The sequence below is a fragment of the Engraulis encrasicolus genome, chromosome 16 (genome assembly GCF_034702125.1).
Source record: "Engraulis encrasicolus isolate BLACKSEA-1 chromosome 16, IST_EnEncr_1.0, whole genome shotgun sequence".
NCBI classification, from domain to species: Eukaryota; Metazoa; Chordata; class Actinopteri; order Clupeiformes; family Engraulidae; genus Engraulis; species Engraulis encrasicolus.
In genome coordinates, this window is record NC_085872.1 from 15,025,241 (window position 1) to 15,051,659 (window position 26,419).

A 26,419-nucleotide genomic window follows, 5' to 3' on the forward strand; every position below is an offset into this window, starting at 1 on the left:
GTGGAAACCATTGAGCTGGCTTACAGCAGCCAGTCCCTCTGGAAGCTCCAGAGGGACTGCGCGCTCATTCGACTCGAGGAGTCCTCTTCTTCTTGGGCCCTACTGAAGGGTGTCCTCCATAGAAGAGATATGCAGAGCAGCCAGTTGGAATTCTCATCACACATTCATTCGTTATTACATGTTAGATGTGAGTGAGCCTAGTTTTTCTGCAGGGTGTTCTGGGAGCAGTGAACCTGTGATTACCCAGATTTACAGCCCTTTTTGTAAGTGTAACAAATGCATAACATGTTGGTCTCTAATGTGCTTAATCACCACATATTATCCCTGCATTTACCCCTATTAATAATAAGCCCATAAGGTGGGTGCTTAGGCCTCCACTGTAATTCACGCGTGATGGGATACGGTCCCATGTGTTAGATCGCAGTCCACTGCGATAGGGAACGTCTGGGTCATGACTATGACCTCGGTTCCCTTAGCAGGGACCAGATCTAACACTGCGTTGCGATTACAGTGCCTTGCTGGGCATAATGCTCAGTATAGAAAGAGGCCGAGGCTGCGTCATACCCAGCTATTTATGCCCTAAGGGCGGGCCCAGGGGATGACTGACAGCCTCTCAGCCATTCGGCGTGAGTAGAAAGTGCTTCGATTGGATCCGTGCATACGTCACGTCCCATGTGTTAGATCTGGTCCCTGCTAAGGGAACCGAGGTCATAGTCATGACCCAGACGTTTTGGACAATGGAAAGAACTTTGTTTCTCGTTGATTTTGAATACCCTATGCAATGATCAAAACACTGCATATGTAACTGTTCCGCGTTCCCCTAGGGCTCACATAAACACCACAGGAGGCAGCAACAAACCCCGTCATTTTATCGCCCCTTACCAGGGCTGGATTATCCATAAGGGCCAGCGCCGGTAGGCCTACCTACAGTGCAGGGGGACGAACGTTTTTTTGACGGCATACAGACTGAGACTCCCAACGGAGTTCGCTCCCGGACGTGCGGTCCCCGGTGTTTCTATCACTCCCGGACTTGCGGTCCCCACCCGATTATATTTCACGTATTATCATATACTGCCACATACAAGCAATTTAGGGTTAGGTTTAGGTTTAGGGTTAGGGTTAGGGTTAGGTTTAGGGTTAGGGTTAGGGTTAAGGTTAGGTTTAGGGTTAGGGTTAAGGTTAGGGTTAGAAACAAAAAACTAACATCAACAAGATAACTGGCTCCGTAATATGGCGGTGGTACCGTTAGTCTGGCTAGTGGGAGCGAGATGAAATGGGAGTGTAATGAGATGGGAGCGTGAATCTGGGAATCTTTTTTGACCAGTGGGGTGGCACCACAAGACACAAACTGGATAAATATTGATTATAAAGGGGGTACCACCTGTAAGGTATAGTGCCCAGGGACACCACATTGGCTTGATATGGTCCTGCTCCTAATTACTCCACTGTCAGCTTTATTGTAAAAAAAATAAAAATGGAAGAGTTTGGGAACAACAGCAAAGAGATGGTCTCACCTTCGCTGCAGTCAGTTGCCACAGGGCTCCAAACTTCATGCGACCTTCAGATTAGCCCAAGTACAGTACATAGAGAGCTTCATGGAATGGGTTTCCAATGGCAAAGCAGCATCCAAGTCATATCATGCATGAAAGCGCCGGATGCAGTGGTGTAAAGCACGTCCCCATTGGACTACAGCCCTTGGGAGGTGTCTGAGTTATGAATCACTACTTTCCATTTGGAAATCTGATGGACAAGTCTGGGTTTGGAGGTTGCCAGCTGGAGAAAAGTGCATTCCAGATTGCATTGTGGAGAGTGTGAAATTTGGTGGAAGAGGAATGATGGTGTGGGGTTGTTTTTCAGGAGTTGGTCTTGGTTCCTTAGTTCCAGTGAAAGGAACTGTGGGTGCTTCAGGACACCAAAACATTTTGGACAATTCTATGCTCCCAACCGTGTGGGAACAGAGTGGGCCTCTTCCTCTTCCAACATAACTGCTAGGCATGCACCGATAGGCCCTACACATTTTTTCACTTCCGATCCGATCCCGATATCTACCGATACTGATACTACTCCAATCCAATACCAAAATCACATATATGCATGGGTCTCAACTTGAGGTAGGCCCAAACAGACTATTTAGTCAGAAAAGGGAGTCAGAAGAACAGGAAACAATTAATAAGCAAAAAGTAACAAGTAAAAAAGTAACAATTGAATCCTGAAAAGTAATATGCAAGTGTTATGATTTCAAATTAACATTGCACCTGACTTAATGGCTGTATCAGGAAAATTACGAAATTTTGGGAAAATTCCGATCCGATCCGATCTTTGAAATATGTTGATATATGAACCCGATACCGATACACCAATACCGATATCCCATCCCTAATGACTGCACCAGTGCACAAAGGCTAAAGCAAGGTCCATAAAGACATGGATGACAGAGTACGGCATGGATGAACTTGACTGGCCTGCACAGAGTCCTATCTGAACCTGATAGAACACCTTTGGAATGAATCGGAGCAGAGACTTAGAGGCAGGCAGTGGATCACTGTAGCATGTAGCATGCTACACGGATGCATTGACTTTCACTAGCTTAGCGACATGCTCCCTCTTTTAACTTGTCTTAAAGCAAGACAACGGCTTACATGAAAAATAAGACACTTTACTACCTTTATAAACCCTGGCCAACGATTTTAACTGTATTAAGCCCCCAAATAGTGGCATCTGCCTTTAAACATGGCTATTTTAAAGTTAAAAATATAGACAGGGCAGACACCTGGAAAGACATCTCACAAGTGTCTTTCAGAGTGATCTCGCAAAGCAGCATGGGATTTACCCAGCTATATCAGAGGAGCAGAAGTAGAAATACAGTAAGTTTAAGATTCAGAAGTTCTGGCCCTGCCGTGGCCATGGGGCACTCGTCTACCATGCGGCTGACCAGGGTCCGATTCCTGGCCCCGGTCGTTTGCCGACCCCACCCTGCTTCTCTCCCCATTCGCTTCCTCTCCACCTCTTTAACTGTCCTGTCATCAATAAAGTTGCAAAAGACCAAACAAAATCTTTAATATTCACAAGTTCCTTTCATGGCCAGAGCTGGGTAATAAAACCAAATGCATGCTTTCTTATAAGGAAATAAACTCACTACATTCTTTTACACTACAGATGAGTATAGCAGTTCTGACTTGGCTCTGCATTTAAAACAATATCACACATTATGACAGATATGAGACAAAGGCTTGGCATTGTCAAAGTGCAACTTAAAATAGAAATCTATTTTAAGAAAAAAAAAACTTTGAGGAACAGCAGATGTGCAGCCAATTTATTTTGCTTTGTTTACCAAATAGGAAAACATCACAAACATATGCATACATGTATATAATGAATACAGGCATTTCTACCGTATATAACTGAAATGACAACCTGATAACCTGTATAGCACCCCCAGTGGTAGATGAATAAACGGCTTGAAATGTAAAATTTATAACATTTGTCCTAGACAGCACACCAGATGTTCCTCTTTTTGGGCGTACATTACCTCAAGACATTGTAGTTGACAAATTGATATGGGATTTTTTAAAATGGTGATATGATGATAAAATGGTGACTGTGTGAATTAAAAAAACAGGAGATGTTAAATAGACTGATTATACAGTTATTTTGAACATTCAGTCTGATTTCTAATCATAGAAAAATTATATTGCGATTCATACTGCAATGAATATATCAGATTGGCTAAGTAAAATAAATGAGTCAGGGGGCAAATGGAAAACATCACAAACATCACAGTTGAGGAATATGTGAAGGGCGGCCTCCCACGCCCTCATCTAAGTGCAGGCTATTTGAACAAGGCATGTAAGACCACATTTCTCCAGAGCCTATAACCAATATCCTGCACTAAATGACTGTCAGCCACTTTAGATAGAAGCTTCCACTTCTGAGACACTCTGTGTAATAATAACTAAGATGTATTCCTCTTCTTATTACTGTTACTGATGGAGGAGACGCACTGATTGCATTTATGGGATAATATCTTATATCATCAATTGTCAAGGATATTGGTGGAATGCTTTGTAAACACCCTGTATGAAATAGAATGTGTGAAACAAAAAAAACCCACAATTCAGGGTAATCAGTTAATCACATTTATGCTCAATATGTATACAAATTACAGCTGCATGCTCAGTATTTCTCTCACAATACTTCAATAAAACCCCTCTGTCATTATTTTGTTGTGTTTTCAACATCTAAGCATAGTAAGACACATGAGGCATAAACATTTGGTTTACAGTCATGTTGCTATACAAATGTTTTCTATTGCCTCAACTACTGACTTGGTATTACAGGACAACATTTACAATACAACCAGTGGACGGTAAGCACAATTTAGCACTAGTGTCACAAAAAAGATCAACAACAACAAAAAAACAGTACCGATAAATGAATTGGTAGACATTTCCTGTTTCATTGATGAGCTCAAAGAGCAGCTGCTTGCATAAACTTCAAATATTAAAATCAAGTTAAGTTAAACTGCCAAGATGAGTACATGCCATGCACCACATCCAAAATCTTCACAGAATACTTCATGGTAAGACAAACTCCCACCTATTGACCCACCTATTTGGCCTGTCTCATGTCAGTCTGTGTTGTTCATATCATAACGGTGCATGACAAATAGGTCTCATTTCAGTGTGGTTTAAAACAAATGACTGGGACACATGATAAAACAACTGGTTATGTTTTAAAATGTGTGGTTGATTGCATGTCTTTACGCACAATATTCTGTACTGATAGCATGTAAGGGGTGGGTGGGCATTGACGGGTGTTTTGGGAGGGTGGGAGGGTAATCACTTGTATTTATACTGTTAACATTTCTCTTTTAAAATTAATAATAAAAAAAAACATTGAGCAAAATGTGTGGTTGAATACATTCCACTCGCTTTTTTTTCTGTAAATCCTGTAATTGTTAATTAAGTAGTTAAGCTCATACTTTCCCATAGCCTTTTGGGGGCTTCCATTCGAGATGGCAGTGGCCAGTGGCAGGCTAGTTTTGTAGTCTTTCATCACAAAGTCTACAGTCAGTGCATGGGTTCATTGAGGAATTGAGGAATGAAATTGCATTTACTTTCAAAACATGAAATTGCATTTACTTTCAAGAACATGCGCTCAAGTAAACAACACTGATCACAGACATTGATCGCAAAGGGCAAACATTACATGCCACGACTAAAACAAAATGTGCCTAAGTAAGCAAAGATGCCATCGCCTGTCTCGAAATCAAGACACTTGTATGGCTTTTGATCTCCAATACAACAGAAAAAATGACTGGTGGTACAGTAGATCAGTGACAGTGGCGACTAGAAGAATACTATTAAACAGCTGACACATGTTTAGGCACTATTGGTTAATATACAGACTAATACAGTATTGAAATGCTTGTTGGGAAAACAGTCACCAAACCATCATTATTACACATTTAAAATATTGTGTTGGTTTTGACTTTTTTTTTAGTTCCATGTTGAAATTGGTGTCAGAAACCACACACCAATATATGAGATTTACTGATCAGCAATGCCAAACAATTGGAACATGCACAAATGGCATCCACTTGGCATGATGAAGGAAATCAAGTAGGGATCAAACAATGCACAGTAATTGCACACATGGTGGTGAGTCCAAACAAGTAAAAAAAAAAACATTTTAAATCATAAAAGTAAGCAACAAAAAACATGTACAAACTCAATAGCACAACAACTTATTCACAGTTGAAAAAGAGCAGCAAGAACAAATGTATTCAACAAGCCAGGAGCACATACTCATTCCTGGTGTTAGGTGCGTTGTTTATGGTATATTATTGTATGATGATGTTCTTATTTTATTTATTCATGTGTTTTTATCTTGTTTTATAACCATATTTATGGTGATTTTAACCTTTTATTGACCACAGCACTTTATGTCTGTCCTGTGGTATATGTTGTTGCTGTCTATATGTGCTTAAGTCTTGCGGCACACCTAATCGCCCCTTTTGGGGACAATAAAGTTGAAAAGTTGAAAGTTGAAGTTGAAGGTGCAGATGGGGAAACCATCACGATTGGCCATAATTAGTGGCTGTTGGCCAGGTGACTCTTACCAAGTTAGTGGCATGACAATTGTAAAGAGAGAAAAAGGGTGTGGCCGATTTTGAACGACAGAACTGGTCAAACAAGGATTTTAGGGTAAATCAAGTATTCAAAAGCTAGGCTCACTACCTGAGATCTGAACCTAGATGGTGTTCATTGTTTGGTGTTCAATAGAAGAGCACAGGCTTATTCGTAACTTGGTTTATTTGCCGTGGCATCATTCACATTTGCCATACCAGTTCATAGAGCGCTGCAGTGCCCTCTCCCAGCTGTGGAGGACGTGCTGGTAGTGTTTGGCATCACCCTGTGGTCCGTTCTGAGGCAGGAATACGTGGTCAGTGGAGTGCAGCGTCTTCAGCTCCTCCTGGCTGTTCCAGAACCCTGCAACATGGAGTCAGAATGGCCAGAGAGTGTTGCTTAGAAACCATCTCTGGAATGGCATGCCAGGATTGGAGACATAACTGTAAATGGGGGGATAAATGTATCTTTCACAGTGCATTACTACTGTATACGGTTATATCCGTAATGTGCGGCACATTATCCAAGTTAGTGACACTTCACTATTAGTACAGAAAAACAGCATCGTCCAAATTTAAAGTCAAGCCAAGTCTTGGAACTTAACTCTGGTAATTTAAACGAGTTTCAATTAGCTCAACCCAATACATTTGAACTGACCATCACAGGAAAGGAATTGGGAGTTAATGCAATTCAGAGATACAGTATCTGTTTTATCCACATACTGTATCAGGGAGAATGTGATATGTGAATAGACGAATGCGATCTTGGTTTTCTATTTCATTGACTGTTCTATTACTGATGTGTGTGAACAGTAAATCTCATACCTATTCCCAATCCTGCCATGAAAGCAGCACCCAAGGCAGACATGTCAAAGTGACTGGGTCTGGCAATCTTCCGACCAAACAGGTTTGCAGTCAGTTGCATGACAAAGTCATTAGTACAGACGCCACCATCAGCCCTGGGCGAGCAGGATCATAACATTAACAAAAACAAAAACAAAAACAACAACAACAACAACAACAGCAACACAAGCGCACACACAACACATTATAGCCTACCTAGGAATAGAACAGTGGACAGATAAACAGGGTAGATAATTCACTATGAAATTGATGAAATGCATCAAATGGCCGCCGAAATGGCAACATTCACAGTCAAAAGTTTGTATTTTGAAATGTTTAAAGACCCATGCAAATCATGTGGCACACGCACATGCAAATCCGCGGACATCTGCGCCAGTCTGCGGGGTTCTATTGTAAACAATGGAAGTGAACTTTTGAGGAGCAGCGCTCTGCACTTTGTCGGAGCCGGTGTGCGGAGGCCCTTACACATTTTTTTATATATTTTTTTTTTAGATTTAGTTTGAGTCTCTGGAATTGGTAACTGTAGTTCTGCGTAGGGAACATACCTTATTTTTGAGATAGGAATGCATGTTTCTCTGCGCATGATGTCATAAAGCTGCTTATTCCTATAAGAGCAGACATAAAGTAGCAAATGTGGTATGCAAGAGAAAATTATGTAAAATTGTACAGCAAGAACGTATACTGCGGGCCACATTATACATCATTACATTGCTTAGGAATGGTTGCGGCTACACTTACCTGAATGCCACTGATTCTAGAATGGCTCTCACCAAGTGATTCTTAGTTGTAGACGGCTTGAGACCCATGAAGGATGCACAAGCTCTTGGGTCATTCAGAGGAGCCTGGTAAGCACAGATACACATACCACAATGACAATATACATACAGAAACGTGTGGATTTTCATTGACAATGTTGCATTTTGGAAATATTTGCATTTTTTATTTTTTATCAAGTATGGAGACAATGAAATTCAGCAAACCCAACTGAAACAGACTGATGACTTACAACAATGCTGACTGGGACACAAGTCAGCAGTAAAGGCAAAAAGAAAAACACAAATTTATCAAAAGGACAACCAGGCAACAGAGAGACATATCCAATCATTGCAAGAACAAACGCTTACCTGTAGACCACTGAAAGAGGGGACAAAACACACCCCATCGGAGTCCTTTACACTAGTGGCCATTGCCTCAGTTTCACACACATCAGTGAACAACTCTGGTGTGAAAGAAAGACACTTCAAGTCACCGTCTCGTACAGTATATTCCCCTTCTAACTAAAAGTAATATAATTAAATCTACAATATTTCTCAAACATTTTCATTTCTCAACGTCTTCATTCTCAATACAAGCTCCAATGGTGACAATTGTGTCCTTGAAGATAAAACAAAGAGTCCTGTCTTACCCAGCTCTTGTGCCCATCTGATGGCTGTGCCTGTGTCTGCAGCATTGCCCTCTGCAAGATATACCACATTGTGTCCAATCTTCCAGCCCACGAGTGGATACAGGCCTGTTGACAACAGCAGGTTGTCACAGTGTTGAGGATGTTGGGAGAGAGAGAGAGAGAGAGAGAGAGAGAGAGAGAGAGAGAGAGAGAGAGAGAGAGAGAGAGAGAGAGAGAGAGAGAGAGAGAGAGAGAGAGAGAGACAGAGAGAGAGAGAGAGAGATTTAATAACTTCAATCACATGTCACAAGAAAATGTTCATAATGTTTTCAGCCAGGCTCTTAACATGCCAATTGCCATGTCTCTACCACTGTTGAGGTTGCAGCTGTTTATAATTGTGTAAGAACACATTACATTACATTATTGTTTACCTCTGCCAAGGAGGTTATGCTTTCAGTCGCGTTGGTTTGTCTGTTTGTCTGTCTGTCTGTCAGCAGGATAACTCAAAAAGTTATGAACGGATTTGAATGAAACTCTGTGGAGTAGTTGGTAATGACCCAAGTGATTCAATTCTGGTGGTGTTCCGGATCACGAACCGGAACCAGGATCTTTTTAAAGATTCTCCACCATTGCTGGCCTATACATCTAGACGCCCTAGTGACCGCAAATTGAATTGCGGGACATGGCAAAACATTCCGGTTTCTAACTCCACAAAAAGAGGGCAGATAGACAGGGTGTAACATAGAATATTTGACCATCAAGCAGCTTCCTTGGTGGAGGTCTGCGCTCTCCGAGTGCTTCTAGTTTCTGAATGCAAAAGCAAATGTCATAGAGTCAAACAGTCTTACCAGCCACTGATGTGTGCGGTTTGGAGCCTGTGTTGATGTCCATGAAAGTCCCCGTTCCCATGGTGATCTTCACATCACCTATGTCAAAGCAGCACTCGCCGAACATGGCTGCCTGCTGATCCGCCACCTGTGGAATAAGGAGGAGCATACCATCCTCAAGGTGGAGTCTGTTGTCACGTGTAGTCATAACAGATTAAAACATGTAAAATTATATACTGTAGTAGGCCAAACAATAGGGATAAAACAGTCTCGAACAACTTACAACTGACATGATTGGTATGGCAACCCCAAAGATGGAAGGGTCAGATGAACCAAAGTTGTAACTAGAAGGGACATTAGGGAATTGATGGGGGTGATTTAGATAAATAAAGTAAATACATGTAATTAACATGTTACACCTCTTCCGTGGAGTGATACTCACCTAGTATTCTGCACTTTGGGGAGGATAGAAAGCGGTAGAGATAGGAGTGAGCACAGAAAACCACTCCAACACATCTGAAGCGTGCATGCCCAAGCAACCACACAGAGAGACACAGGGGGGGAACAAGGACAGATATAATTAAAGACAATAAGGAGGGTTTTGTTTACGTTATTTGTTGAAATCATGACTTCATGATTTCGAATAAAACGTTGAACACATAATAAACAACCAATCATACACCATGCCTACAGTCTCAGGCACATGCCATGGGCTTGCCATTATACAAACATTTCAGCCTGGTAGCTGTGGCTGAATTTTGTACAATACTGTATTCACTGTACAATATCTTTTTAAAGCTTGCTCCTCTGTGCAAATGCTGGAGTATGTATAAAAATAATTTAATTACCTGATATGAATCAAAAATTCCAGTTGTGCTTGCATTTGAGTAATCAGTTGCATGAACTGAGCCTGTGGTGCAGGGGCAGACGAATACACCACATTTAGATTCAAGTGCACATGTACTTTTGGTGACTTTCAGTGGACACGAATGTGTCATGCGATTGTCTTCATTGCATCACTTACTGAATAACTTGTTTTTGTTCACACTCAAAAGTCAAACTTTTGGGTTTATGAGTGATATATGATTATGAGACAAGAGTTCAGAATGCCATGTTTTATTTCCTGGTAAAATAATGTATGATGTGCGAAACAACTCAGGTTGAACAGGTTGAACAACTCACAGCTCACTCTTTGATAGAACCCACCTCATTTTTGTAACAGGTGCCTGGAACAGGAGTGATACACATTTCTTAAAGGTGCACCGTGCAATATTTTTTTGTAGTTTATTTCCATAATTCATGCTGCCCATTCAAAAATGTTACCTCTTTAATGAATACTTACCACCACCAAATTTTAAGTTTTCATTATGACTGGGAAAATTACTTTACATACATGAGAAGGGGGATCTTCCCCATTGTTAGAAATATACATTTTTAGCTGCAAAACTTACTGTACTTTGGTTATACTAGTAAATATTGGTTAACTATTTCATACATTTTCATGAAAAGATAAAATTTGGTAATAGGCAGCACAGTGTCAAAGAGCAGCATAGTTGCAATACCCATTCTGGCCACATTCTACACAGTGCACCTTTTATACAGATAACAACAAGACAATCACGGTTATTACCTTTTGTGAGTTTGTAGAGCAACCAGGTGTCGATGGTTCCAAAGCAGCAATTATTCTCATCTACAGCTTTCCGCAGCTGTAAGTTACATGGAAAAGGAATCAAAGTTGTCAACTGCTAAATCAGTGGCACCAACCACGTGTTGACTCACTAACATAAAGTCATCATGCCATATCGGGCCTATACTCCAAAGCTGGTTCAGGGGTAACCATGGCTCAATGCTTAGAGCGCCGGCCTCTAAATCAGAAGGATGTAGTTTCAAATCCCACCCTTACCAGCATCCTCATCCATGGCTGAAGTTCCCTTGAGTAAGGCACCTAACCCCACATTGCTCCAGGGTCTGTAAACCAATAACCTGTACCTACATAATTGTAAGTCGCTTTAGCTAAAAAGCGCCAGCTAAGTATAATGCAATGTAAACCAGGTTGAGTTAAGAAGGAAATCATCCACAGTATTCCTGAACCAGCTTTGTAGCCCCTGTATCCTTTCAAAGGAACAGGTCATCCCTGAAATCTCACTTGCCTCTGAGCAGTTGCGCAACATCCAAGCCAGCCGCAGAGAGACGTGCTGGGTAGAGAACACTACAAGGCTGGCTGCTAGGAACCTCTTCTGTCTGGTAAGGAAATGCAGCACTTTCATCACCCCTTGGATGGACTGGTTAAGGCAGATGCAGAGATTGAGCAGTGATGTCAAAAATCAAGATGCTTGTTTGCCGCTTTACACTTAATTACAAACAACAGGACAAAAACTAGAAGCAGCTGTGCAAGTGAATGTCACAAAAAAGATACCTGCATAAAAGAAGCAGGAGCCACATAAGAGTGGTTGGGAGGGATGCGGTCTCACCTTCATTGTACAAGACTGGTTCCATGATTTGACCAGCTCAGCTGCTCTCAAGTCTTGCCAACTGATGAAGTTGTGAAATGGGCGCCCAGTCTTCCTGTGAACGACAGACACGGTCAAGACGGAAAGCATGCGGCGCCTTACCTCTGCAGCCGTGCGTCTGATGAGGCTAACTTCACTGGCCTTCATTCATTTGTCTAGAAGTAATAGTAGTACACAGCTCATGATCCTGCCATTGTTTACATCATGCTCGACAAGATAAAGTGAAAGCCCAACTGGGAAATTTGAACTCCCATTGCCATTGCGACACAGCACTCCTCCACAGCACACAAGTGCACACTGCGCACACCAAAACTGCATTTATGCCTCACCCGTGCAAGGGGGGCAGCTCCCAATGGCGCCTAATAGGGAGCAGTTTGGCGGGACGGTACCATTGCTCAGGGTACCACAGTCATGGAGGAGGGTGATGGAGAGCACAAATTACTCCCACCACCAACCTGGCGGGTCGGGAGTCAAACCGGTAACCTTTGGGCTACAAGTCTGACGCCCTAACCGCTAACCCATGACTGCCCAGATCAGTGTGCAGTCCTTCTTTTTTTTTCAGCTCACCGTTCCCAGGTGGTAAAGGTAGCCCTCTGTGTTGAGATGCCTATGGCCTCCATTTGCCAGATCTGACAGCCTGAATCTGAATGGGAGAAGAAGAGTTACTCAGACTGCTGCCACAAAGATGCAATAAGCAAAGTAATCTGACGCCACACAAACTCAGTGAAAAGCACACAAACCCAATACTGCGCCTTTCACAACTGTGACAAAACTTTGCCAAAGTTCTTCTGGGTCCATTTCCACGCGTCCTGGTTCTGGATACAATAACGAGACCTGTATCACAGAGGGGAGAAAAACAGAATGTAACAACAAGTGACGTAATATAATCCCTAATGTTAATCACATCTAGAATCACAGAGTAGGGCATGGGCTCCCAAGCAATAGAGAAAGTAGACCTGAGTGCAGGGGAAAAAAAAACAAAAAAACAAAAAATAAACTAACAAACAAAATAAATATAGTCATTACCTTCGTGGTACATGTCCCCCTAATTTTCGCTTCTTTGTCATAGACATGACACCTGATTGAAGTTGTCCCAACGTCCACGGACAAAACAAAAGTTTCCTTTCTGTATCCATTCCTGTGCGCACTCCCCATTGCTACTAATTCAAAACTATCTAAACATCTGCCCACCAAATCCGATAGCTGGGTGAAGTTTTACGGAACCATACACATTGCGCCACACTCACTGTTCACCCCGTTTCAACTTCGGCCAATGGACCTTTGATATGAATGATAAGCCATGCGGTGCCCCTGCCCTAGTAGCCAAGTGGATTCTGAGCAGCTGGATTCAGTGTGCCAGCCTCCTGCCTTCGACTATCAGCAACCTGCCCATGGATGGGGTTCCTGTACAGTTCAAGATGTTGGTGATGGGAAGTAGTTCGAGTTGAGTAGATACCCCACTGCTGAACTAGAATAGCCTCCCCGAAACAAACGGGAAGCTCTCCCTCGCGGTGTTTTGAATAGTGGTTTAAAGGAAACCATCCGGTAACCATTAAATCGAATGTAATATAGGCTAACGATTACATTCAGAACCAAACTTTGCCGAAGGTTACTTGGGTGCACTACCACACACCCACAACAAGAAGTCGACGTCACATATCAGTCGATAAGTGGGAGTTCCCTAACATGGGCGTCTTAAAGAGACATTCTCCCAAATTAATCATGCCATAAATATGACAGACGCGCGCACACGTAGGCGGCCTTGAACCCCTGCCCTTTTTGCCTCTCCGTCAGTTGCGCTTTTGCGCGTGAAACAAAGTAGCCCATCACTCGCGCGTTTCAATGTAGTAGTGAATTATTGCATGTTGGGTAACAATTATTGCTTAGAACTTGATTATCCCCTTCCTTCCAGTATGCATATAATTCTGCTGCCCTGTACAGTCCAATATCAATGACACGTAGAGGAAAGTGTGCTTTTCCACATAGAGAAGAAAAGGGCCTCTGAAGATTCACTTCTTTCAACTTAGATGTAGCCGATCACGACGTTTCACCACTGGAACGCTGTATATGACATCTGGAAAACTACCATTGGCCTACTGTACCACTATGACAGTGTGCACAGGGCCTTTAGTAATACATCACAGCTTGGCCATTGCCATTCTAGTAACAGCTTTAGAACAGTGGCGGTGTCTTTTATGATGGGTTAAATACAAATTGATGTATAATTTCATAGCTCATGCATACAGGGTCAACAAATAAGGTCCATGTGCTACATTTTATTCTCTTTAGAATTTTAAAAATGTAATGTATTTTAAACTGAATGTGCACCTCACCTCATGCTATGGCTACCAGGTAGGCCTAATGAAAAGTATTGTGACAACCAACCCCAACTTACATGTTTAACTCTTTTGGAGGTTAGCTTCCACATGGATTGCCCTAGCTTAGAAAAAAAGTAGGCCTACCAAAATTGTAGCTATTCCCTTTTGTATACTGATTTTGACGTTTTTTTTTTTTTTTTTAACTCAACTATTAACATGGATGTCCTGTCACTAATTGCAAACATTTCTGTGGTTTTGAAAAATAACCTTTAGAGGCCGAGATATGACGAGTGTGACAACCATAACTTGTGACAACCAACCCCTGTTCTCCCCTACTTGGTAACCAAATTGGAAAGATGTAGTTTTGCTTTAACAGCTGACAGGCTCCAACAACAGTCGTGTTACCAGACAGATTTAACAGAAATCAATTTTCAGATATAATTGTACTGATATAAAGCTTTAATTAAAACTGCTTTAATATACAAGCAAAGTAGTACAACAAGGTAAATTTAACTTCAACATGGTGTAAGAAATATGGCAAGTGGGAAAATTTAGTTCCAGATCAGAGCTTTTAAAATACAGTAAAGTATACAGATGTAGACATAAACGGATTCATTGCTAGCACCATATAAAAAGGTGCTTGGTCAGGGGGGGAGGATGCCTCCAATTTGATAATTTAATTCATACTTTCTGGCCTTCATTTTAAAAACCTGTGAAAAATTCAATTGTAGCACAATTTAAAACAATTTCAAAAGCAACATTTCATTATAGTACAAATTGTACTAAATGATCCAGATGGGAGATTCCATGATTAGCTTTCTGTAAAGGGCAGGAAGTATCCCAGAATTAAAACCTCCATTCTCACGTAATTGACAGAGAGGGACCAAAAACACTCTACAAAAACCAAAAGCAGAAACTCATTTTAAAGTAATGACAGTTCAAAGATTTCATTCTGTAATTTTAGCAGCCTCAAAATTCACTGCCAGCTTCCTGTGTTTCCGTTTGGAAGCCGAGCCTGGTGTGTGAGGGTTGGGGTTCTGTTTTGGAGTTTTGGGGGTGGCCGGCGTGGCCCTCTCGGCACTGTCCTGTAGGCTAGCAGGGGGAGTCTGTGGGGAGACTGCCGGGGGTGGTGGATACGATGGAGTTGGGTCGGTGCCGGGGTTATCAGGTGCTGCATGAGGAAAGGAGGCAGCTCGCTCTCGAGACTCCTGCTGCATCTTGCGACCGGACACTCTGTTCTTTGTCACCTGTGTAATGCAAAAAAAAAAAAAAAGTTTTAGTTTGCAGTTTAATTTTTTTGCATGGTTTAGTTGGAGGAAAGGGCAGTTTCCGTCCTCTACCAGCATTAGCATCCTTCAATATTTTACAGTTGAGCATAAAATGGCACTATAATGCCACACAACTTTGAGTCGCTTTGAACGACAAAAATGGCATTATTGGGTGGATTCCAATCTGCAGACTTCCGTCCTCCCTTGCTCACTTGCCTGCTTGTGACCTCATGATGATGTCACTGACGACAGAAATAAATTCAATATCTTACAAAAGCACAATTCTACTGTTCAGAGGAGGAGCCAGGAGGCGGGGAGAGGCCACAAGCACAAGTGGAGGACAGGAGAGTGCATATTGGAATGCACACTTTATGTCTGCAGTGAGAGTTTACAAATAAAAGTTCAGTTCCTTATCAATGTATACCACTGCTGCCACAGCTGCACAGCACACTGGTGATGTGAACACGACTCTACCAGAGAGGTTCTATGGATATGGCGAGAGAATTCACTGTCAACTTTTCCGGGTGGTACTGCACTCTAGGGGCACCAATGGAGGAGCGCAAACTCCATTCAGAATGACTGGGCTGCGCTCGCCGCTCGACAGCGCCCCTTGGTGAACTGCAGGCATGGGTCGAATAGCGAGTGGAGCGGCTAGTTTGTAGACTTTGGCTGTGACTCTACTGACCTGAGGAGGCACAAACATGTTGTGGGTGCCAATGGGCATGGAGGGCGGTGGGGCCCTGGCCCCAGGGAAGGTGCCACCGTAGAAGGGATGACCCTGGTGGGGGACAGGCAGGCCCCACGGATGAGGACCATAAGCCTGGGGGGGCATGAGGAGGGCTGTGCAGGAAAACAAAAGTGCATCAGTGACGGACACACACACTCAATTTCAATTGTGTTTGTTCACCAAGACCCAACTAACGAGTCCACTCACCGGGTGGCTGAGCAAACATGGAGGGATGGGGAGCCAACGGCCTCATTGGCGGCACTCCTGCGAAAAGAGCCGGGGGAAGGGGGAACCCTGGGCCCACAGAGTTCTGCTGGAGCCAACCAACAGAAACAGACAGAAGCAATCATTAAAGAAAAAAACACACACACATCCATCTAAAAATATTCTGGGTGCAGGACCAGCAAAGTCACATGAAAATAGAAAATTAAGTCCGCACACCAGGCTCCCGATGTCTGAGGAAGGGCATGCTGCTCAAAACGTCACATTAAATGAAAAGAAACAGGAGCCTGGTGTGTGGACTTTATTTTCTTTCTTTCTTTTTTTTAAAAACCTTGATTGCGGCAGGTTTTTGTCGATACAGGAGCTGATCCAGAATGTGATGATCATGCTCACCAAGCGTTGCAGAGCTAACAAAGCTGCCTTGTCTTTGGCCTCGCTCTCTGACTGGCACTGAGGGCCATGCACCAGGGCACCATTGGACAGCTTCACCTGGCACACCACCAGACCCTACAACCAGGAAAGAAGATAGTAAAGATATTTATATGAAAGATAAAAGTTGCTACCATATGTTGCTTAGCAGACAAAACATACGTAACGTGATTTTGGAGCTGGCATATAATGGATGTCACTTTGGCATCGGGATTAAGGGATTACTGAGCAGATTTTATTGAGAGAACACCAGACCCTACACCCAGAAAAAGGCACAGATTTTTTTTTTTGTCTTAGATTTTATTATGGACAGGACAGTACGAGAGGTAGACAGGAAGCGAACGGGGAGAGAGACAGGTATGGGTTGGCAAAGGACCCGGGCCGGGAATCGAACCCGGGTTAGCCGCATGGCAGGCGAGGGCCCTACCGGATGGCCACGGCAGGGCCAAGAAAAAGGTACAGATGTTTTTGGAGGTAGGTGTACAGGCAGAACTTTTCATCTGTTAAAAAATGAATGCAGTTTGTGTGTGAGTATATGAGTATGTGAGTGAGTGAGAGTGAGAGTGAGAGAGAGAGAAAGAGAAAGAAAGAGAGAAAAAGAGTAAGAGAGAGAGAGTATAAAATAGTGCTGTGACGTTCGTGAACAAATTGATTGTTTTGAACGACTATGTGAACGATGGGAACAGAATCACAGCTGGGAGCCACTCCTTTCTGGGTTTTTTTCCCGTAGATTTTGAGCATTGAACCTTCACAACTCACGAGAGTACTTTAAATTGGGGGAAAACCACAAGTATCGGCCTCAGTAAGATCTTTAGGTCTTTAGAATAAGGTCTTTAGAATAAGGATGACAATCAGTTGTTGTTTGGACAAAATGACCTAGAGGTGGAGTCAAAAATATGATCTTCTGAACACTGCTTAAATAATAATAACAATTTAAAAAATGTTAAAAAGAGCCAGTTTTGTATGAGGGGTACAACAACAAGCTGTGGTCGGTGCTGACCTGTGCGGTGCGCAGGTAGGTGAATTCAGGTGGGCCCATGCCACAGCCCATACAGAGGCGACCCAGCTCTGCAGCCACGGGGCTGGGCAGCAGTGGCATAGCTGCTGGGGCCAGGGGGGAAGCAGAGGACTCAGCCTGGGGGGAGTTCATGCTTGCGGCTGTGGAAAGGTAAAAAAAAGATGATACAAAAGGATGACAATGTGCCGATTATTGAAGTCTCTAACTTTATGTGAACCATTAACGTGAGCCGACTGGCCCATTCTTACATGTAGTTGCACGCCCCACTTCATGCTTACTTATTTCCTGTACGCACTACATTTAAATGGTTTTGTTTTTTTTGGTCTTTCCAGCCTTGTGTATGTGCTTCCCAGAAAATGACGATTGTGTTAAGAATAGTGTACCTAGTTTTTTGGAGGTTCGTCTCCGCTGCTGGTGCTGCTGAGTGTTGGGGTGAGTTGCGTTGGGCGCGTCAGCAGAGGCGGGGCCAGGGGAGCCACCATCAATCTTCAGCATTTCCTTCAGCATTAGAGTTCCCTTCTGTGACACACCCAACACAAACAAAAGCACTTTTAATGACGACAACGTGCATCATAGAATCATCTCAACGGTAGCTCAAACTACTAGGTCAAATGCACAACAGGCTTAGTAGGAGGAAATTATTTCTGTCAAGGCAAATATCAGTAATGGTTTGGTTTGCAACCAATAAGAGAGTGTGAGGTTTTTCCTTTTCATCATGAGCTATAGCAAGCAGTACAATAGCTTGGAGTGCATACCATGGCAAAGGACTGAGGAGAGAGGGGCTCCCCTAATTGTTCTGCCGACTCTTTGGAAGGAAGTGGAGGAACAGGCTCATTTCCTTTGGTGATCTTTAGATTTGCAATCAGGTCTTCAAACTCAGTGGAAGCCTGAAATAGTTGAACAAATTCACAGCATTATTAGTATTTGCATGTTGCAGTTCTGACTAAGTAGGACATTGTATGGCCCCACACATTCCACAACATTCTTCTCACCTTATTTGGCTGGTGCTGGGGGGCTATTACATTTAAATCTTCGTTTCTCTTCAAAAGCCTGATGCCACCTTGTGAATTCTATGTTGTAGGGTGTAAAACACAAGCATTACACATGAAACTGAATCCAATTCTGTTGTTATGTAGGACAGAGAATATAAGTAAAAGGTTAACCGTAACCGAGCAAAAGGGTCCTAAAGACCTAACAATGAGTGGGAGTTCATAGAACATGAAATATTGCTTATATTTTATTGAACTGTTTCTTACAAAAGAATAAGGCATTAAACATTTGTGGTCAAGCTTATTTCTTTATTATTACTTAATATTAAAACAACTACATCATTATAAATAGATATGATTAAATAAGCACATATTAATACATAAATACTCCATCTGTATTTAGTACACATAATAATGTATCTAAAATCAGTGTTTACTGAATTCATGTAGTTTCTTGAACTATAAGATCATTCATTACATATTTCATCTACCCATTTAAGAAAAAAACATTTGAAAAAAAGTTTAAAAAAGAACCATTTAGCCAATTCTATTGTATTTTGTTTATAAATTCATGTAATTTTGCTTGTTAATGATGTTATTTAATTAATGCTTGTGGCCCTGTCACTGAGAAGTTGAAGGGCCCATGACTGGTTCTACATCGCTGCCTGGTGCCAGATCAAGTCCCTGTCCTGCGTCAAGCTCGGCCTCTCCAAGAAATCTCTGAAAAATACCACCTCCAACTTGTCACATACTGAAACAACAGTGCACTCACTACTCTTGTCTCAACATCATTACTTTCACTGTAGATAATGTGCCAGGTGATTGTTTTGTTTTTTAAAATGACATCTTCACTGCTTTAGGGCCAGAAACATGTTTGAAGAACGTACTGGTTTATTGGCAGGTTGGAATCCCTGGGATGGGCTGTTCTGAATCATACCCTGGCTGAGTGGACTGGCTACCACCATAGGCAAGCTGCCCTTTCCAAGCTGAGAACCAGAGTAGGTGAGAACAGTTAGTGGTCACTCTGACACACAATCATACAACTAGGTAGAAAGATATGCACCACCATAGGCTAAAAATAAGAGAACTGCACAGAGACTGGGTGAAGCGCAAATCAAATGTTCCAACCACAGCAAAACTATTTCAATAATGCCATTGCAAATGATCTGACAATTACAGTAAATGACTTGTGCCTCCTCACAGACAATATAGCTACCCAGATACACCAGAAGAGCTTTTTTTTCTCTCTGATTAGTTGTTTCCGCTGGGGTGATCAAGGCCCAAATACAGATGTGCTATACACATTGCTTCTTTGTGCCATTGTTTAGGCTGGGTTACCGCTGCTTCATAGGCACCCATACACAGTTGATGACGCCCCATCACACCTACAACACGAGCTGTGCAACCCGAGAAATATGTTACCTTGTACTACATCAGTGGTTCTCAACCAGTAGAAATATGTTACCTTGTACTACACCAGTGGTTCTCAACCTTTTTTTTGAACAAACGCCCCCTTTACCTCATCATAAGTTTCCCAATGCCCCCCTTAGTATTGAAAACTATCCCCGAGGGCTCCCCAACGCCTCCCTCAGTCGTGTAGAAAAGAAGAAAGGGGAGAAGTACAATATCCAGCACAATAGAAATAGTCATTGAACTCACATTATTGTGCCAGTGAGCTGGTGGGTTCTGGGGCATTGCTGAGCCTTGAAGGGACTGCCATACATTGCTGTACTCCTCATCCTTACCAGAGCCCTGTGGATGCACACACAAACATATGCACGCACGCACGCACGTGCACGTGCACGTGCACACGCACACACACACACACACACACACACACACACACACACACACACACACACACACACACACACACACACACACACACACACACACACACACACACACACACACACACACACACACACACACACACACACACCAGGGAGAGAGAAAGGATAAGGACCTTTGCCACCTTTTAACAGATTGAGATAAAATGCATGCCAAAGTCAAGTCAGAGTATACTTTATCATCAAACATCTAGGTAACAACTGCAGGTACAGAAGACTGAACTTGTGACTCCAATGTGTTTACCGGTAGTTAAACTAAACATATTGATAAGACATTGACAATAATTACAAACACGCACACACGCACACACAAAACAAAAATGAATCAAATGAGTCACACACACCAAACAAAAATGAATCACATGCGCAAAATACATCAAATGCAGGCAATATCAAATCAGAACACAAAAGATGGATATGCACCTTTACTTTCTGCTGGTTCTTCTGATTGAGGGCTTTGTGAGGCGAGTGTCTGTTGCCCTGAGTGTCAGCCTTGAGGTTAAAGCCTTTACCATTTTGTTGCTGCAGAACAAAAAGAACACGGCATCAGGCTTCACTCTTGACCACCAAACTCAGTATGCAATACGGGGCAATATTTCAACATTTCTCTGCAATATTTAGCGCAAAAGTTTAAAAAAAGTAGGTCTGACTCACTGCATACTATCAAATGAGGTCTAAAACAATTATCTTTATTTAAAGATCTACTTCCACTGTAATCCAGTTTTACTCACTCCTTTTGAAATACAGAGGGTCACCTAGTTACATACACATGCTGCGGTTGCAAGTGGCAAGTCACCTCCACAGGCTGCGTTTCCCATTCACAGAAACAATACATAGCAAGGAGTGAATCAGGAAAAGCCTGTGTACCTTCTAGGTCACACTGAAAAGGCACTACCCACTTGGGCTTATGCCCGCCCAATGTACGGCTGTATTTCTGAAGATGAAGATTTATGCCTGACCCATGCAAGGGGGCAGCCCCCAATGGCGGCCCAAGGGACTGTACCATGCTCAGAGTACCCCTCCCCCCAAACAACCCGGCCGGTCGGGAGTCGAACAAGCAACCTTTGGGCTAAAAGTCTGACGCCCTAACTGCTTACCCATGACTGCCCTACATTTACATTTAGGGGAACAAACTCAGTGGTCGTACCTGTGTGGGAATGAAGGGGGAGCGGGGGGAGTGGTTGAGGCCAGCCAGCTGGCCCTTATGCTGATGCTGGGAGGCGGAGGAGAGCTGCGGCTTGATGACGGCAGTGAGCTTACGGGAGGAGCCCTGCTCCAGACGACCGCCGTGGCTCAGGTTGATTAAGGCACTGGGAGGCAGCCGGTAGCCACGACCTGCTGAACACCTGCAGTACACACACACACACACACACACACACACACACACACACACACACACACACACACACGTCTCAATATAGAAGCAAAGAATCATCTAGTAGAGTAAGATACTACAAGCCTGTGCATTTCCTGTATCCATGTGATGTCAGGTGAACACCCCTTTCGGAGACCTTCGGTTAGGAGACCTTTGGAGAGCTTAGGTTGAAAATAAATGAAGTTCCCTTGCCGCTGTAGATCTTGTGCAAGACGCCACCAAACACCACAAAAAGAAAAGAACAATCCAAGATCTCCTAATCGAAGGTCTCCTAAAGAGGCGTTCACCCGACATCACATGGATACCGGAAAAGAACCACCCTGATTTATCTCTCCCTCTCATATACGATTCTCTGGGGATACTGTGGGTACAAGCACAAACAGCCTGGCCACACTCACCTGAGGGCGAGTCCACCAGCAAACTCCTCATCAAACATGACCTCGTACAGGACCTCCGCCTCACGCTCAGCTGGAAGAGTGCAGACATAAAGCAACTCAGAGAGACAAGATGGACGAGCGCAAGCACTTTATTTGTCAATTGTAGTGTCCCCACTTTTCATGCACTGCTGAGAAATTTTATGCATAGATTTATGGGTAGACTTGCTGGATCAAGCAATGGTATAATATCTACTCTTTGTGATACCAGGCAGAGTGATACAAGGTACTTCTCTGAATTGTGGCATCACTGGTATAGATGTTTATATGTTTTCAAATGAACAGGTGCTTTGTGATGTACCTGTCTGTTTTTTGTGTGTTTTTATGTCTTTTTATGTATCTTATATGGAACTTTTTGAGTCTGTAATTAAGTTTTCAATTCAATTCAATTCAATTCAATACAAATATGGCATCATCAGGTGTAAGAGAAGACCATACTTAACATACACTTAACCAACTTCTAGAAACCAAAACAAGTGTGGTCTTCTCAACGATATTAGAATTTTTTCCTTAGTGACAAGAGAGGACACATGGCGATTGTACTTTACCTCCTTTAATGCCAATGACAGTTCCCCTGAGACCAAGCGGCACTGAGAATCCCTCCCTCACGTTCACAACGCGGTCAAACAGCTTGTACTCCACATCGGGATCGGGCACAACGCCATGCTGCTGCTCTAGAGGCTACACACACACACACACACACACACACGCACGCGCACGCGCACGCGCACACGCACACGCACACACGCACACACACACTACATTAAGTACAAAATACACACGTTTTTTTTTATTTATTATAGGATCGTCTCAGCGGCTAGAACTCACCCTGTAGAGCAGATGTGGCTTCACAGTGACCCGCACTTTCTTGCTGCTCTTCCTCACCTGCAAATGGCAGAAGCAAACGAAAGATGTAAAGGCAAAGAATACATGACAGTTGGTAAACAGTACCACACGGACCGACACAACACATCCACTAGGCCGTTGGAAGAGTTGGTTTACTTATAAAGGTAAGACGCCACTACTGAAGGGCCTGGGGTTGGGTCACAGAGGTGGGTAGGCCCTCATCTCCCTGGTAAACCCATTTTTGGATTTTGGCCTGTTCTCACGCACACCAATGCCATCCTAAAATATCTACAACACACTCCTTTGTACGCGAGGGTGTGAGCGAGAGTAGTCGACATAATCCCCCCTAGACAACGAAAGGAGCCAAGTAGTTGTGTGTGCGGCAGACGAGCCCCATTCCTAACAATGGGCAGCGGAATACATGCACACACAGTCACACAGGGTGGATTCCAATATGCGGACTCCCGTCCTCCCTGGCTCACTTGCGGCCTCGTGATGACGTCACCGACAACAGAATTTTCAATATCTCATCACAATATCTCAATATCTCGCAAAAGATCAATTCCAAATATATCCTGAATATATCCAAAACTAAGGATATGCACCTTGATTTTGGGAAAAAATCAAGGTGTGTGGCCACTAATATGAAAGGTCAACTAGTGGAACAAGTTAAATCCTACAAATATTTAGGGACCATCATTGACTCCAAATTAAATTTCCAGGACAATTGTGAAGCTGTATGCAAAAAAGGTCAACAGCGTTTACACTGCTTGAGGAAGCTTTGCCAGTTTAATGTTGATAAGTCCATGATGATTTTGTTTTATCGTTCCTTTATTGAATCAATTTTGTCTTTTTCTTTAGCTTCATGGTTTGGCAATGTCCCCCTTACACACAAGAACCGCCTATACCAAATTGTTAAGTGGTCAAGTAAACTGATCGGTGAACCACAGCTGCACCCTTCTTCCCTGTATGCAAAGCAACTACAGCGGATAGCAATGGCTATCCTAGATGATAGCCGACACCCTTTGCATAGTGAGTTCCAGTACCTCCCCTCTGGACGGAGGCTGGTAGTTCCTGGTTGCAGAACCAATAGGTTCAAAAGCAGTTTTGTCCCAGCTGCAATTACTTTGCTAAACAAGATGTAAAATAAAATAAAAAAAATGTATTTGTAAAAATGCTCTTTGCACTTTAGCTGCACCAGGAGTGTGGTGTCACTTCTGCCATGCCCCCCCCCCCTAGTGTATATGTTGTATGTGTATTTTCAGTCAAATGTCAAACATTTTTATTTATTTCCTTGTGAAGCCTACATGTGTTTTTTAGACTCCATGTTTATGTGTCATGTGTCTTGTGGTTCTGATGTAAGGACAGCCATCTTCTCTTTTATACTGCAAACCCAGTTTACCTTCGGGTACCAATAAAGTTGAACTGAACTGAACTGAACTGAACTTCTAATGTAATTTTCTCATTTGCAAACGGGATGGTGAATGAAGAATAGTCCCCCAAATGTTGTTGTGGCTAGGATGACAGGTAGACAGTACCACACGGATTGACACAACACATCCACTAGGGGGAAGCGCAAGTTTACTTTCACTAGTACCCTTATAAAGGCGAGGCAACCACTGAAGGGCCTGAGGTTTACACGCACACAGAGGCCGTGTCTCAAATGCCGCACTTGTGCACTTCGGGCACTGTTTTTCAGTGCCTAGGGCGCTCACGCTGAAAATGTCAGTTGAGCCAGTGCACTGAAAATGCCAGGATGATCCCCTAACAATGGCGGAAAAATGCAGTGCTTGAATGATGGACACTGCACGCACTAAATGGCGGCCATGTTGACAATGACACGGAGGAAATGTGGCATTCAGTTCAGTAGAAGAGTTTGGTTCACAGTCTCCTAATTCTGTAAGTAATGTTGATGGGACACCAACTTTTCATGCCAACCAAAGTATTGTATGTGTGATTGTTATCCTTTGGGGTGAAGGACATGGAAATTGAAGCACCAGACGCTGTGCATTGTAAACAGTAGCCAACTCATATTTTGGTGAGCTAATGCCATGCTCAGCCGTCACTTCCAGTGAGGGCACAGTGCATAGTGCTCATATTTTTCCACAACACTATGCAGTAAAGACCTCTGTGCGCACTGTGCGCACTGTGCACTGACTGTCAGTGCACTGACAAAAGTGCGTCATTTGAGACATAGCCAGAGTCATCGGGCCCTTCTCAAAACCTAGTTCAGTGCACTTCCAAGTGTATCAGCCTAATTAGTCACGCCAAGTGATTGGATACTCTTTGGTGAACTCTACGGAATATCCAATCACTGGGTGTGACTAATAAAGAGTATCCAATCACTGGGTGTGACTAATTAGGCTGATACACTTGGAAGTGCACTGTCCTAGGTTTTGAGAAGGGCCCATAGTCTTCAAGGTAAATCACGCATCATGCAAATCTTCCACACTGTGCTCACCTTAGTCTTCTCCAATTCCTCCTCGATCTTCTCCACAATGCCGTTGTCTAGGATCTGGAGGTCACATGACGCCCTGGAAGTGGAGCTGACGGGGTGAGCCTTCAACCAAGCCGTGATCTCCTGCACCTTTTCCGCGCTGTACACAGAACAAAAAGTATTTATTCATCCTAGGGCTGCAAATAACGATTATTTTAACAGTCGACTAATAGATAGATCTAGTCACGATTAGTCGCCTAAAAAAAAAGAGACTTGCTCCAATATCCGACAAACCTTCCTGGCCTCTAGCACAGGAAAGTGACAAAATTCTCCCAGCTCACAATGAGCTTTAAATCATCACAGTAGCTTATTTACTCAGAGATACAGCATCCAATTAATACGTGCTGGGCAATTTTAGATTTCAATAAAGTAATAAAGCATTATTAGTAAAGCAAGTAAAAAAAACATTGAATTAAATTCAACAATTAGTCGACAATGAAAATTCTAGTCGTTTAGTCACGATTAGTTGACTAATCGTTGCAGGCCTACTTCATCCTTCTTCTCATACGACATTTTAAGACAAGTTAGGTCTGTGAGTGCCATGTCTGTGAGATGTCTGAGCATCCTTAGGCGCCCCCTCCCCGGCGTACCCATTTTCATCCTCTCCGGGCCAGATGTCGTCCTCGTAGAAGACATCGTCATGACTGTTCCTAGACACAAGGTTGAACACTTCAGAGAACCTGGGAAGGGAAACAGTTGACATTGTTAACAGTGCATGCATTGTAGGCTACTGG

General features: G+C 43.1%; 2 protein-coding genes across 6 annotated transcripts in view; both read right to left on the reverse strand.

Moving 5' to 3' along the window:
- Positions 1 to 3,298: 3,298 nt before the first annotated feature.
- gk5 (glycerol kinase 5) lies at positions 3,299 to 13,358 on the reverse strand. Its single transcript, XM_063218798.1, has 16 exons — positions 12,739 to 13,358; positions 12,453 to 12,546; positions 12,280 to 12,355; positions 11,674 to 11,767; positions 11,353 to 11,484; positions 10,833 to 10,908; positions 10,051 to 10,112; positions 9,645 to 9,718; positions 9,486 to 9,546; positions 9,224 to 9,350; positions 8,397 to 8,501; positions 8,116 to 8,210; positions 7,730 to 7,833; positions 7,537 to 7,596; positions 6,953 to 7,086; positions 3,299 to 6,491 (listed from the first exon to the last, which is right to left on the reverse strand). Exons 1-16 carry the CDS (start codon positions 12,865 to 12,867, stop codon positions 6,328 to 6,330), a joined length of 1,587 nt encoding a protein of 528 aa, XP_063074868.1. The 5' UTR covers positions 12,868 to 13,358; the 3' UTR covers positions 3,299 to 6,327.
- A 1,110-nt stretch (positions 13,359 to 14,468) lies between these two features.
- xrn1 (5'-3' exoribonuclease 1) overlaps positions 14,469 to 26,419 on the reverse strand; it is a 31,864-nt gene continuing 19,913 nt past the window's right edge. Inside the window, exons 26-42 of one of the 5 annotated variants that reach the window (XM_063218800.1) lie at positions 26,276 to 26,365; positions 25,650 to 25,785; positions 23,171 to 23,227; positions 22,891 to 23,023; positions 22,307 to 22,376; positions 21,681 to 21,879; positions 20,957 to 21,055; positions 20,343 to 20,435; positions 19,571 to 19,669; positions 18,687 to 18,764; positions 18,450 to 18,581; positions 18,078 to 18,213; positions 17,677 to 17,834; positions 16,641 to 16,754; positions 16,233 to 16,335; positions 15,984 to 16,138; positions 14,469 to 15,277 (exon numbers count right to left, since the gene is read on the reverse strand). In XM_063218800.1, the coding sequence (XP_063074870.1) occupies positions 14,978 to 15,277; positions 15,984 to 16,138; positions 16,233 to 16,335; positions 16,641 to 16,754; positions 17,677 to 17,834; positions 18,078 to 18,213; positions 18,450 to 18,581; positions 18,687 to 18,764; positions 19,571 to 19,669; positions 20,343 to 20,435; positions 20,957 to 21,055; positions 21,681 to 21,879; positions 22,307 to 22,376; positions 22,891 to 23,023; positions 23,171 to 23,227; positions 25,650 to 25,785; positions 26,276 to 26,365 (2,152 nt within the window). In that variant the 3' untranslated portion in view covers positions 14,469 to 14,977. The other 4 variants (XM_063218799.1, XM_063218804.1, XM_063218801.1 and 1 more) reach the window with 4 other exon arrangements.

What these genes read in the sequence shown, in the direction of transcription:
- gk5 (XM_063218798.1), bottom strand. Translation starts at nt 12,867, where the DNA reads ATGGGGAGTGCGCACAGGAATGGATACAGAAAGGAAACTTTTGTTTTG. An exon ending in TGTTGCGCAACTGCTCAGAG is followed by an intron (nt 10,909 to 11,352) that starts GCAAGTGAGATT and finishes TGTAACTTACAG; the next exon opens with CTGCGGAAAGCTGTAGATGA. An exon ending in CAGATGGGCACAAGAGCTGG is followed by an intron (nt 8,211 to 8,396) that starts GTAAGACAGGAC and finishes CTTTCACACCAG; the next exon opens with AGTTGTTCACTGATGTGTGT.